The following is an 11,765-nucleotide window of genomic DNA, read 5'->3' as shown; positions in this document are numbered from 1 at the left end:
CCATCTTGGCAAATTGATATATTGTTGTAAAAGGTCAAAGTTAATTTAAGGAGATTCAGAAAAATTTCCCTTCCTCTATAACAAAATCATACTTGGGAGTACAATTTTTAGTCCATTGGTTTGCAAAATCTTCAACTGCATAAGCACAGACATTTTTCTACTAAATAACTCAAAGAAAGACGGACAGAAAGATTCTTGCAAATATATAGAGTAGCTCTGCATTCTAAAAGGTACTTTTACATATTTTCATTCTAAAAATTTATAAACTAAATTAAATGCATTGATTTCTAAAAAAAATTTAATACAACAACATTAAACTAATTAGTTAAAATAAATGTGCACAACAGTTTTCTAAAGAAAAAAAAACCTTGCTTTCATTATTCTTGGGTTTTTTATCTTTTTTTCAAGAATTATGGTAAGTTGTCATTGAATAAAGGTTCAGTCAGGATCATGACTTGTTTGGAGACACTTATGAGCTGTATAGTTTGGTTGTAAGCCTCCTTCGCCCTCTCTGCACTGTGGTATTTGTGGTAGAAATAGCGCCTGAAGTAATCATTATTATTAGTCAAGCTACTCTATAATTCACTTTGTCTCACAGTCTGTGCTGCTTCGTAACACCTATCAAAGAATATGTGCGTTTTAATCAAATTAGGCAAAAATCTGCAGTCACAGCTGACATAAAAAAAAACTTATATTGAAATAATTGTCCCTGTTCATTTAGCTTTTATATTTTATTTCATATTACCTTAATCTTGTAGTACTATATTCATGGATTTCTTTAACTTTTTCAACATTTTTCAGTTTCATATCAAATCTGTATTGACTTATTATTATGGGAATCAGCAAGGATAAAACCTAAACAGATAGTATTTGTTACATTTCTTCTTGACAACTACTGAACTAAATTATTTCTTCATTTTCGGGAAGTTTCAAATGAGTCATAAGATGATCCTTCCAGTACATATTCACAAGCAGGAATATTAAATTTTTAGCTTTCTTGGATGTTTTTAGATGATTTGTGATTATATCTCTTCCCCTCTTCTCTAAACTGTTGACTTTCTATCAATATGCAATTTCTAATTTCAATTTCAATAAGCATGATCACTTATGGCTGACTTAACAAAAATTGCACTATTTACATGTAACTACCTACTCATGTTATCATAACAAATGAAACAATTTTAAAATATTTTGCAGAGAAGTATTGCTTCAAAATAAAACTTTACCTTCAAATCTTTGATCAGGTAAAGTTCCCTGGACTTTCTGTAGCATTTTAAAATCATATTCCTCAAAAAAAAACATTATTAACAGAAATCATATATGATCATACTTTTTATATGAAATCAAAGAATTTTCAAAATAATAGATTTTTTAAAATGTAGAATTATCAATTCATAACCGTTCTAATGACTAATCCTGCGCAAAATGATCAAATTTATTTAATTGACTAGTATTCCTGTAAATTAAATCAATAGGAGACAAAGTGTTTGATAAAATATTTGTTGTTTCATCCCCAGCTTCTAGGGAAGGATGAGGGATGGCAGAAAGAAAAAGCTTAAAACTATCCTAAGACCCTAAAGCTGCTCTAAAAAGTATAATCTAATCGGGCAATTAATTTTCTATAAAAGATATCTAGCTTCTGACAGAATACTCTAATTACTTTATAGTAAAGGAAATGCTCATTTGTTTGATATCTTCAAGCAATCCAAAAGAAACTGAAATAATCCAGTTCCCCTAATAAACTCTGTATCAAACTCTCTGACATACATTTCAAATTATAGAGTAGCTTTGCCATTGAACTTTACTTGAGCATTATTGGCAAATCAGTCATATTTGAGTAAAACTCCTCAATTGTAAAATCTGATTCCATTTGGATGTCTTCCACAATTTTCTTATCAACAAATCCTAAATATGTTAATGTGCTAGAATTATGAAAAAGTACTCTTTTTAGCATAATTTTTCTCTTTAACTGCATCATAAACACCCCCCCTTAACAACTTTTTAGTAAGACAGAAAATAAATAGAAACTTTGCTAATTTGTGTTGTACCAGTGTTTATACCCATAGACGTCCAAGGGGGGGGGGGTAAAGGGGTGATTACCCCCCCCCCCCCAAGTGAATTTGGGGGTAACGTAGGCACCCCCAAAATTTTGGATTTTTAAATTTTACTCCCCCCTCCCAAATAAAAAAGCTTCCCTCTATAATAAAAAGATTACCCCCCCCAAAATGAGCTTGGGGGTGTCGTAGTATTAAAAAGGATATTTGAAGATTTAGTTGAACAATGGTGTCTCAATTATCATTGGGCTATAATTTGTCCTGTTCTGAGTTAAAAAATACAACAAATACCTTGGAGTATGTCATGAACTTCTTTTTCAAATATATTTGTCCAAACTGTTATAGAACTCAAGCATAAGAACAGATTTTCCCTATATTAATCAAAATTAAATCAACAATCTTTTTAACTTAGAGATATAATTAGAATTTTTTAAAACAAGGAGAATCACTTCCAATAGTACCATGGCTTTTTTACACAAAAGCTAAACTATAAAAATTATTTTAGAAAAAAATAATGTTTATTAATTCATAAAGAAGCTCCACAAAGGTGCTAAATAATTTAAAATGTTCTCTTCTAAATATTAAAAATATTAAAAAAATAATTTCAATCTTTAAGAGAAAACTGTGTTTTTCTTATTGATACACCTGCATACTTCCATGACCACTGAGCATCTACACTATCACTAACTATGATTGCTATTGATTGTTTTTATCTCTTGCAACTTTTGCATAATGTCATCCTTGTTTATTTAAACACATTATTTTATTTTATTTTATTTATAATTGCAATTAATCAAATAACAACCTTATCAATATTTCAGCATCTTCCGACCATTCCAGTGGAAATTCTGCTGAATAGCCTGTAGAAATTTACCAATCTTTAAAAAACTACAGTGATTAGACAATGTATGAAAAATAGATGTCCATACCAAATAAGGATAAACAAAATTACCCGTTCTGAAGATTAAATTAATTGCTTGAAAATTAACTGATTTAGAAATTTCAATCTCTAAAAATTAATAACTTACTTATTATTCTAGCACACATCTGTTTTGTTGCCATCTTGTTGTAATAAGGGGAAAAGATGTGGCCTTGTTCACGACACTGCTTTAATTTCATCATAATTTCTAAAATGAAATACAAATTCCAAAAATGTATATTTAAAAAACTTAAACTTAAATTTGTAAGGAAACTAACCTTCTCCCAAATTATAGGACTTCCAACTGTTCCAAAAATTTGTATTCCATAAATCTAAAATGATATAATTTTTAGTATGACTTTGAAACCAATGAATATATGCTGGATTTCTGAGCCAAACTGACTATCAACATACCAACTAAATCCCACCAAAACTACAAAAACCCCAAAAACCAGATTGACAGGGATAAATATATATAACACAAAAATAAATAACTCTTCCTGTCTGTCAATTTGGCTACTGATATTTCAATAAATGTATTTCTGAATTGTTTGCTTCATTAGTTGCCTACTTACCTAAATATTTTATTTCTTCAAATGTTAGAATGTTTTCCAATTTTCTAACATCAGTTTTTAATGCTTGATCCAATGCCAGCATAATTTCTAAAAATATATCTTAACTGATCACACAACTTTAAAAGCATTTATGTGTCTCTTTGTCCTAATACAAGAATATTAGCTTATGATGAAAGACAAATGAGACACATGATTGGTTCACTTTAACAACAAACTCAGAAATGGGTTTTTAAAAGATGCCGCGTTTTTTCTCCACATTTTTTACGTTATGAATAACAAGCGCAGCATTCGCGAAATCTAAACAGAGTATACAACTTAAGAATTCAAAATTTTAAAATTATTATTTTAGCCATATGTATAATGTCTAATATAGCTCTAAAAGATATATTAATTAATATGCAGCAAAAATGGATTTAAGATAATTTGTTTTTCTTTTAAAAAGGCTGTACCAACAAAAGCGAAATAATTAAATAAATAGTTGTATACTCTGTTTAGATTTCGCGAATGCCGCGCTTGTTATTTATAGCGAAAAATATGTCTAGAAAAAACGCGGCATCTTTTAAAAACCCATCTCAGAGTTTGTATTGAGAGTTAGAAATTAGACATGTGTACTGAATTAGCTGTGAGATGTATCCTCAGAATTTTGCAATCTTCCAAAGAACCATAACCATTTTTACAGAAATAACAAGCTAATCCTTAAAAGAATCCTTAAGAGTTATTTATTACTGAATGTAAGAAGGTACCTCTCAGTTATAAATGACTAAAAATAACACTTGGTAAGTGGTATAATTCTGTGCAATCAGACCTGTGCTATGCAAGAAGTTATCACTAAAGTAAGAACTTTTAGTAAGAAATATCATAATATGCTATCAGGTGTAATATTACATTTTTAGTACATGTGAACTTAAAATTCTTAACAGCAGAGAAGATTGTAGTACCCTATTATAAAAAAATTACCCTCATTTGTAAAATTATCAGCAGAGGTGTCAGTATTATCTCTAAGCATGTCCAAAAGTTCTTCCTTCACTGTCTCATCCCCTTCATTCTCTTCTCTGGTCTGTTTCAAAAGGGAATATTCTATGAATATTTTTCTTTATCAATTATGAAACTTTTGAAAAATTTGCTAAATCAACAGCAGTTAAACAAGGTATGTAGATTTTACATTCAATAAATGATAGATTTCCAGAAAAAAATGTGTAGTTTTATAATTAGTTTAAAATTGATTCAATTGTTATAAAGAAATTAGATAATTATGAACTTTGAAGAGTTTTAAAAGCCAAAGATAGCTACATAATTAATATTACTCATTTATACTTACAGAGGCGAAAAAAGAGGATTCATCATTCTGGTTATGTTGATGAGATGAACCAAACATACAATTGTCTATAAAATTAGAATCTTAATATTAAAAAAATAATTATTTTTATTATTAATTAGTAGGTAATAATTTGTAAAAAAAAAATATGAAAAATTAATATTGAGATAATTATGTAGTATTCATAAATGTGTGAAAAACTCTGTAGCTTTATCAGTGAATGAAAATTATTTGCAGCAGTTTGTTGTTAACATGCACATCCCAACATCTGTGTTTAGTCCTTTGGGAGGATTGCTAAGACAGTAAAGATTAATATCTTTAAAATCACCTGTAAACAATTTTGTAGAATCTTTGTATCTCAATTTCTTATGTTGGTAGATGATATTTTTTACAAAGTGATGTACAGGACCATCATCTTGTAACTTTTCTTTCAATGATCCAAACTGTACTGCAGTTAAGTTATTTGCTTCTATTGGTACTAACTCAGTGTTGGTTTGTTCATAATTATCACTCTTTTTGATGGTGTCTTTGAAGGCATTTTCTGATAGAGTTCCTTTAGATAATTTCTTTGAGAATGTTATGACTGGTACTCTAGCAAAGAGCTCTTGGGATTTTTTATGGTTAATTTGAATTTGAGAACTTTGTAGAAGATTTGAGGTTGTTGAAGATTGAAAGCTTACTGAAAAAGCTTAAAGATAGTTTCATGACAAAAATATTTTTCTAATTAAAAAGATATGGCTGGAGTCAGATAAAGTGATGTAGGTATTACAGTGTCCTGTACTAGAAAAAATTTGTTAAAATTTTGTCCCACTGCAAAGTTTTAAAAATCTGCAAAAAGACCTGTTTTTAAAGCTTTATACTATCTCAATTTTAAAGATTTTTACACAATTTCAATTTTAGTGTGTCAATATAAACCTTAAATTTACCCAAAAAAAATGGGGGCCGTCTCAATTATAACATATGAAGGTCTAGCAAGTAATATTCTAAAGTCAAAATAATAAATACATGGAACTATTCCTTTGCTGGTAGTTGGTCCATAATAGTCTATGGAAGCTATAGGCTCAGAGTCATTCTGTATTGTTTGTAATAGACTTGGGCGAGAAGTATGATTATTTGAATTCGATGCTGTTTCTGACATATCCATCTCAGGGGATGTTAGAGTTTCATTCTTTTTAATAACTGACAAAGGAACACTATATGGTGATGAATGTGTGTATAAGAATGGTAAAACATTTCCATTTTGATTTTGTGTTGGTACAGGTTGGGAATTTCTTGTCTTATTGTATTGCTCCAAAAACCTTTCCTAAATAAATTTGTTTATTTAACATTCAAAGCTTGTTCTAACTTTGTTTTGAGCCTTAGGATGAATTTAAGGATAATTTTATGTAGCCTTCTTTCTACCCCTTTTGAACACAGAGCCCTTAGATGCTACAAGTCCAGCAGCTAGTAATTCAAAATAATAAATGTAAAATAACTTTACTACTGCAGCAAAAACATTTAGATGCAAATCGGCTGGATAGTAGATGAGGCATGCATACATGCAAATAAAAAATAATATTTCAGGAACCTTAGCATCATCAAGCAGTATTTGTCCAGGATCCATTCCTATTGATAAACATTTTCTCATCCTAAATTTACACAGATAGTTTTATCTACAAGGACTACCACATTCATAAATGGATAAGCTCTTGAATGTAAAAAAAAATTATCTAAGAAAAATGAAAGGAAATAGGGTGCATAATAGACAGACATACAGACATGGTAAGTAATGATCCCTTGTAGTCATATGAATCTTTACATTGTATAACTAAGAAAATAAAAGGAAATAGGGTGCATAATAGACAGACATACAGACATGGTAAGTAATGATTCCTTGTAGTCATATGAATCTTTACATTGTATAACTTTATCTTTGATTACAACCAAGAAATAATGGCCTTAACAATGCACTGATAGACTATATAAATTGTAGAGTAGCCGTGCATTGGTCAGCAAAATTTTCACCAAAACATAAGCCTGATGTACAACTGGACCAACCCTAATTAAAGAAAAGCTTTGCTTTTTAAAATTAAGAAACCTGCAACTTGCACATGATTTTCTTTTCTTGAAATCCACAACACAATTGTGAGAATACAGACAAATAGGATCCAAATTTCTCTGCACATTTCTCCTAATCATAAAAAGAACTTTATAGTATTTAGTTTTCAGGGATGCATTCATATTTATAAGCAGGTTAACAATAATATTGCAAAATAATTTTTAGAAGACTGAAAAATTCGATTTTTACATTTTGAAACTTTAGATTTAATTTTCCCAAAAAATATGTGTAGGAATCAACAAAACTTTTTTAATTGAAACGTTTTAAAATGCTTAAATTTACAAGCAATGCTTAAAATATATACCTGAAGAATATTCTGCAAGAATCACATGAAGTACCTAAATACAATTCTATAATTATATTTATTCTATGACAAAGAGTATATCATTTAATTCTATACCTACGGCATTAGAGTAAGCGTAAGAATGTCACCTATTGTTGCTGTGTATAGCACATAAGGAGTAGGAGAATTCCTTGACCTACAAACAGGAACAACTTTTTACCCATCACATTAAGGCCTTCCAAACAAAGGTGGTCAAATCAAAGGGTAAGTTGTCAGTTGTATTTTACTTAACCTAATATCCTATGGTGTGTGTCAGAGTATCGCATCCCATTACAAGAGAATGATGCTCTAGGTGGCCATTTCTTAAAGATAACAGGTTATTAGGAACAAAACTGTTTCTTATTTATTTGACCTTTGGAATTTTCGATTAACAATAAATTTTTATTTGGTAAACAATAATAATTTACAGTTATAACTAAGTGATGACCTAGAATTTTTTAATAGTGATTTATTGCATCGTATTTTAGACAGTTTTCTGTGGATGGTAAAATTAAAAATTATAAAATCAATTCTAGTTTTGTAGCATGAAGGGTATTGATTTTATTATTTCTATTCATTATTCATGGAAAACTGTTTGTAGTACGATACGATACATGATTTATCCGTATGGTTCAGAACCGGTTCAAATAAAGTAGATATCAATAAGGTTTAAAGCCATACGGGACAATACTGGAAAAGAAATAATTGTCTAAAAAGTTTTCTGAATGCCGACCAAAAAAAAGAGAAGACCTAAAATTTTAATCGGTCGAATTTTGTTTTTTTGTGAGCTAGGCTCTAACTTTATTACTTTAAAACTAACTTAACTAGTATTTATTTGTCCTTGTATTTTTCTTATCTTTTTCTGTACTTAAAAATATGCCATATTATATAATTATATCTAATTAAGTTTTTTTAATTATAATGTTGAACAAAGAAGACGGACAACAAAATGTAAGAAGATGGATACACCCCACTGATACACACCCTTTAAATTTCCAAGGGGAATGTCAGCCACGCCCTCTAAATATTTAAGGAGGATGTGATAAAAATTAATGGGGGTACGGTGTCCACCAACCACCTTACAGTAAAATAACACCACTCTTGTTATCTCTATTTGGTTTGAGGGAGGTGTTAAAAATAAAGGTGTTTTTAAAATTTTTCAGCGCGCTTCTTACATCCCCTTTGTAAAACTCCGTGCATGCCACTGCTAAAAAAATCTAAATAACGCAGAGAAAAAATAAAAAATTTTGCACAGTAAAAATGCGATCATAATTAAACTAAGGTTGGTCAAAAAGAGGTTTTAGACTACATAGATTTGTCAGAAAGAGGCTGGTAATTAAAATTTAACCATCCCAGTGACAATAGCTACATAACCATACTGTTCTTCTGATAATTAAATTTACCTCCATAATTGTTCCTTGGTTTACTCATTGATTGTTTACAAACTCCACACCTTAAACAATATCAATTTCTATATAATATACATATTATATATAATATATTATACCTATATTATACAACTATCTACCCGTTTCATAATCATTTGGTAAATAAATAAAATCATAATGTTACATATATTAACTCCCCATTTTCAATTTTAGTTTTAAAAAGAAGAAGCACAAAATTGTAGAAGAGTAATTTTTTCTAGGGGCGATTTCTCTTGGGTTGATGGTGGTATACTCCAGGGCCGGGGGAAGCCGAGCGAAGTCATGCACCGTCCGTATTCAAAATAGTCATGAACCGTCCCAGAACCTATGAGAAGCTACAAATAATAAATTTATCCTCCTAGATGCTCAATCAGATCAGACACAATTATCTGTTCAGATTTTATTTAAATTCCCCAATCTTTATCGTAAGAATCTAAATATTTATACCTGACTTATTAAATGGAGAAAATGAATAAAAACTGCAAATACATATCAAATTGTGTACTATATCTGACCAATAATGTGTTTGGATTGTTCCTTCACTGCATTCCTATTGGTCCAATCAAAAAATTGTTCATCTAGACTTTTTATATTTACGGATTACTCACCTGAAATCTTGAGCGAGGCTACTCTGTGTTCTTGATGGTTTATTCTGTCTGTCTTTCTCCTCATCTCTACCTTCTGTCTGCTCATCATTTTGCATTGCTGTTTAATATCTATATTTGTAAAAACTTTTATTACATTTAAACTGACAATTTTTAATAATTTCTCAACATTTTACACTTCCAAATTTATTAGACAGCAAAGCTTTTCTATAATTGGTGTTGTTTTTATGTCCATACGTAACAGATCATCTTTAATTTGAGCATCTAAAATTGTCCTACTTCAAGCATTGCATGAAGATTTCTCTAGAATTTCAAAGATATATTTAGAAAAAAAAATTTCGTATAGAATAAATAATTAAATTACAATTGAAATTAATCCCAAGGAAAATTTCTTTTTTTAATTTTTAAAATTATAATTATGATATTGCATATTTAAGTGCAAAATTATTAGGGAACAAGGTTAGGACAATGAAAAATAAATAATAATAATAAAGTAATGTTATGTCTTTTTATGTATGAAATAAGCTTAACGTTTAATTTTAGCAACAATCACATAATAAGAAGGACGTTCAAGCTTTTATTTTGAGGGTGAGGGGGTTAAAAATCTCAATACAAGGAATAAAATGTTAAAACTCACTTGGGTTCAAAATGATGGGAAGGTTCTTTCACTCGTGAAGTAAAGCAGCGATTTTTTAGAGGTGCCTATAACCCACCCTTAATAGAAGAAAAAAATACTGGTGGGGGGGTAAAATCTATAATACTTCCGAATATTAAAGGTGGGAGACTACAGTAACCATAAATTTGTTTAGAGGATGGAGGGGGAGTAAACACCCCCTCCCCCCCATCTTTGTGTAATAAATCCCTTTTTAAAAAGATTTAATGAACAAAAAACAACATAACAGTTAAAATGCAACAAAAATACGTGATAAATGAACTTTTATTATAATCAGGTTTAACTATGCCGATGATGGTAACATTCTGAACTCTGGACCCAAGATCAAACCAGTAGTGTCAGAAATTAACTCTTATCTGAACACACTGGACAACTGGTTCAAGAGCAGAAACCTCTTCATCTCGCCCTCCAAGTCCTCCGCCACTCTCTTCACAACTTTCTCCAATGAATGCAGTGAAGAATTAGGCGTTGAAATTGCTGGCGAGAAGGTACCCACAGTAAAGAAGCCAAAGATCCTAGGTATCACATTTGATAACATGTTGTCCTTCAGAGAACACACCAGGAATCTTAAAACCAACATCCAGTCCAGGAACAACATCCTCAAGGCCCTCACTGGAACCTCCTGGGGAAAGGACAAAGAAACTATTGTGAATACCTATAAAGCCACTGGCCAATCTTTACTGAACTATTGCTGCCCCATCTGGACGCCGGCCCTCAGCGACACATCCTGGAAAGAACTGCAAACAGCTCAAAACACTGCCCTAAGATCTGCCACAGGGTGTCACATCATGACTGATCTAGACCATCTACATACAGAAACAAAAGTTATGCAAGTGAGACCTCATTGCGAGATGTTAAGCAAGCAGTTCTTGCTGGCAACACAAAAACCGGACCACCCTAACAGGATTGACCTGAATGCTCCAGCCCCAGGACGCCAGATGAACGAGACTTTACAGTCAAAATTCGGAAGGGAGATAAAGGATTTATCATATCCTAATCTCTCTGAGAATGATTATAAAGTAAAACTCAAGAAAATCCACACAAACACAGTTAAAACTGTGATTCGCAACAACGAACCTAACAAGGTCCTTAGAACCCGCCCGCCTGAAATTAATAAAACTGAGAAGGCCCTCCCCCGTTTCACAAGATCCACCTTATCTCAACTTCGATCAGGTTACAGTGTTTATCTCAACAGTTTCAAGGCCCGTGTAGATAAAACTGGAACAGTCGCAGATAAATGTCCTAACTGCGACAGCTCTCATACGACAGAACACCTGTTCAACTGTCACAATAACCCAACTAGCCTCACAGTCCGAGACCTTTGGAAAAATCCTCCAGCAACCGCCAGATTCCTCAACCTGGCAATAGATGATGATCATGGTTGATAGCACTGGGCTAAAAGAAGAAGAAGACAAACAAACTTTTAACTGTAATGTGCGATTTTGAAAGCGTAGCAATTCAATAATTATTACCAGAAAATCCTTACATCTATTAAAAACATGATTATTTTTTCCTTTGTTGACAAAAAAATTTTGTTTAATTTTTAGAACAATTATTCCTAGAACATCAATATTCTAAGCGATGCATTTTTATAATCAAGTCCTAAAATGTAAGTATGTCTTTGAACAGAATCTGTATTTATGCAGTTTTGCAACAAGTTTATAAATAATTGCGTTTATACTTTTAGATTAATATTTTGATTATTATGTTTGATACTCTACAAGAGTTCATGTTCGTTTGTCATACCGTATCATTTCAGAACTTCGCTTTTAGCTGT

The 11,765-nt window shown here is 31.0% G+C and overlaps 2 protein-coding genes across 2 annotated transcripts; both read right to left on the bottom strand.

Annotated features, from left to right (window-relative positions):
* Nucleotides 1-243: 243 nt before the first annotated feature.
* Nucleotides 244-5,532, bottom strand: LOC145326088 (uncharacterized). Its single transcript, XM_080169191.1, has 12 exons — nucleotides 5,192-5,532; nucleotides 4,867-4,931; nucleotides 4,506-4,605; nucleotides 3,549-3,635; nucleotides 3,252-3,305; nucleotides 3,083-3,181; nucleotides 2,860-2,914; nucleotides 2,346-2,425; nucleotides 1,806-1,905; nucleotides 1,227-1,287; nucleotides 746-855; nucleotides 244-543 (listed from the first exon to the last, which is right to left on the bottom strand). The coding sequence occupies exons 2-12, from the start codon at nucleotides 4,921-4,923 to the stop codon at nucleotides 411-413; spliced, it is 936 nt and encodes a 311-aa protein (XP_080025317.1). The 5' UTR covers nucleotides 4,924-4,931; nucleotides 5,192-5,532; the 3' UTR covers nucleotides 244-410.
* A 130-nt stretch (nucleotides 5,533-5,662) lies between these two features.
* On the bottom strand, nucleotides 5,663-9,445 carry LOC145326089 (estrogen receptor-like). Its single transcript, XM_080169192.1, has 6 exons — nucleotides 9,319-9,445; nucleotides 8,687-8,736; nucleotides 7,266-7,299; nucleotides 6,941-7,033; nucleotides 6,431-6,491; nucleotides 5,663-6,166 (listed from the first exon to the last, which is right to left on the bottom strand). Exons 1-6 carry the CDS (start codon nucleotides 9,411-9,413, stop codon nucleotides 5,786-5,788), a joined length of 714 nt encoding a protein of 237 aa, XP_080025318.1. The 5' UTR covers nucleotides 9,414-9,445; the 3' UTR covers nucleotides 5,663-5,785.
* Nucleotides 9,446-11,765: the final 2,320 nt, after the last annotated feature.

The sequence above is a fragment of the Acartia tonsa genome, chromosome 8 (assembly GCF_053477335.1).
Source record: "Acartia tonsa isolate MP-2025a chromosome 8, ASM5347733v1, whole genome shotgun sequence".
Lineage (NCBI taxonomy): Eukaryota > Metazoa > Arthropoda > Copepoda > Calanoida > Acartiidae > Acartia > Acartia tonsa.
The sequence above is the reverse complement of the archived record's forward strand: the minus strand, read 5'-3'. Positions and strand labels throughout refer to the sequence as shown.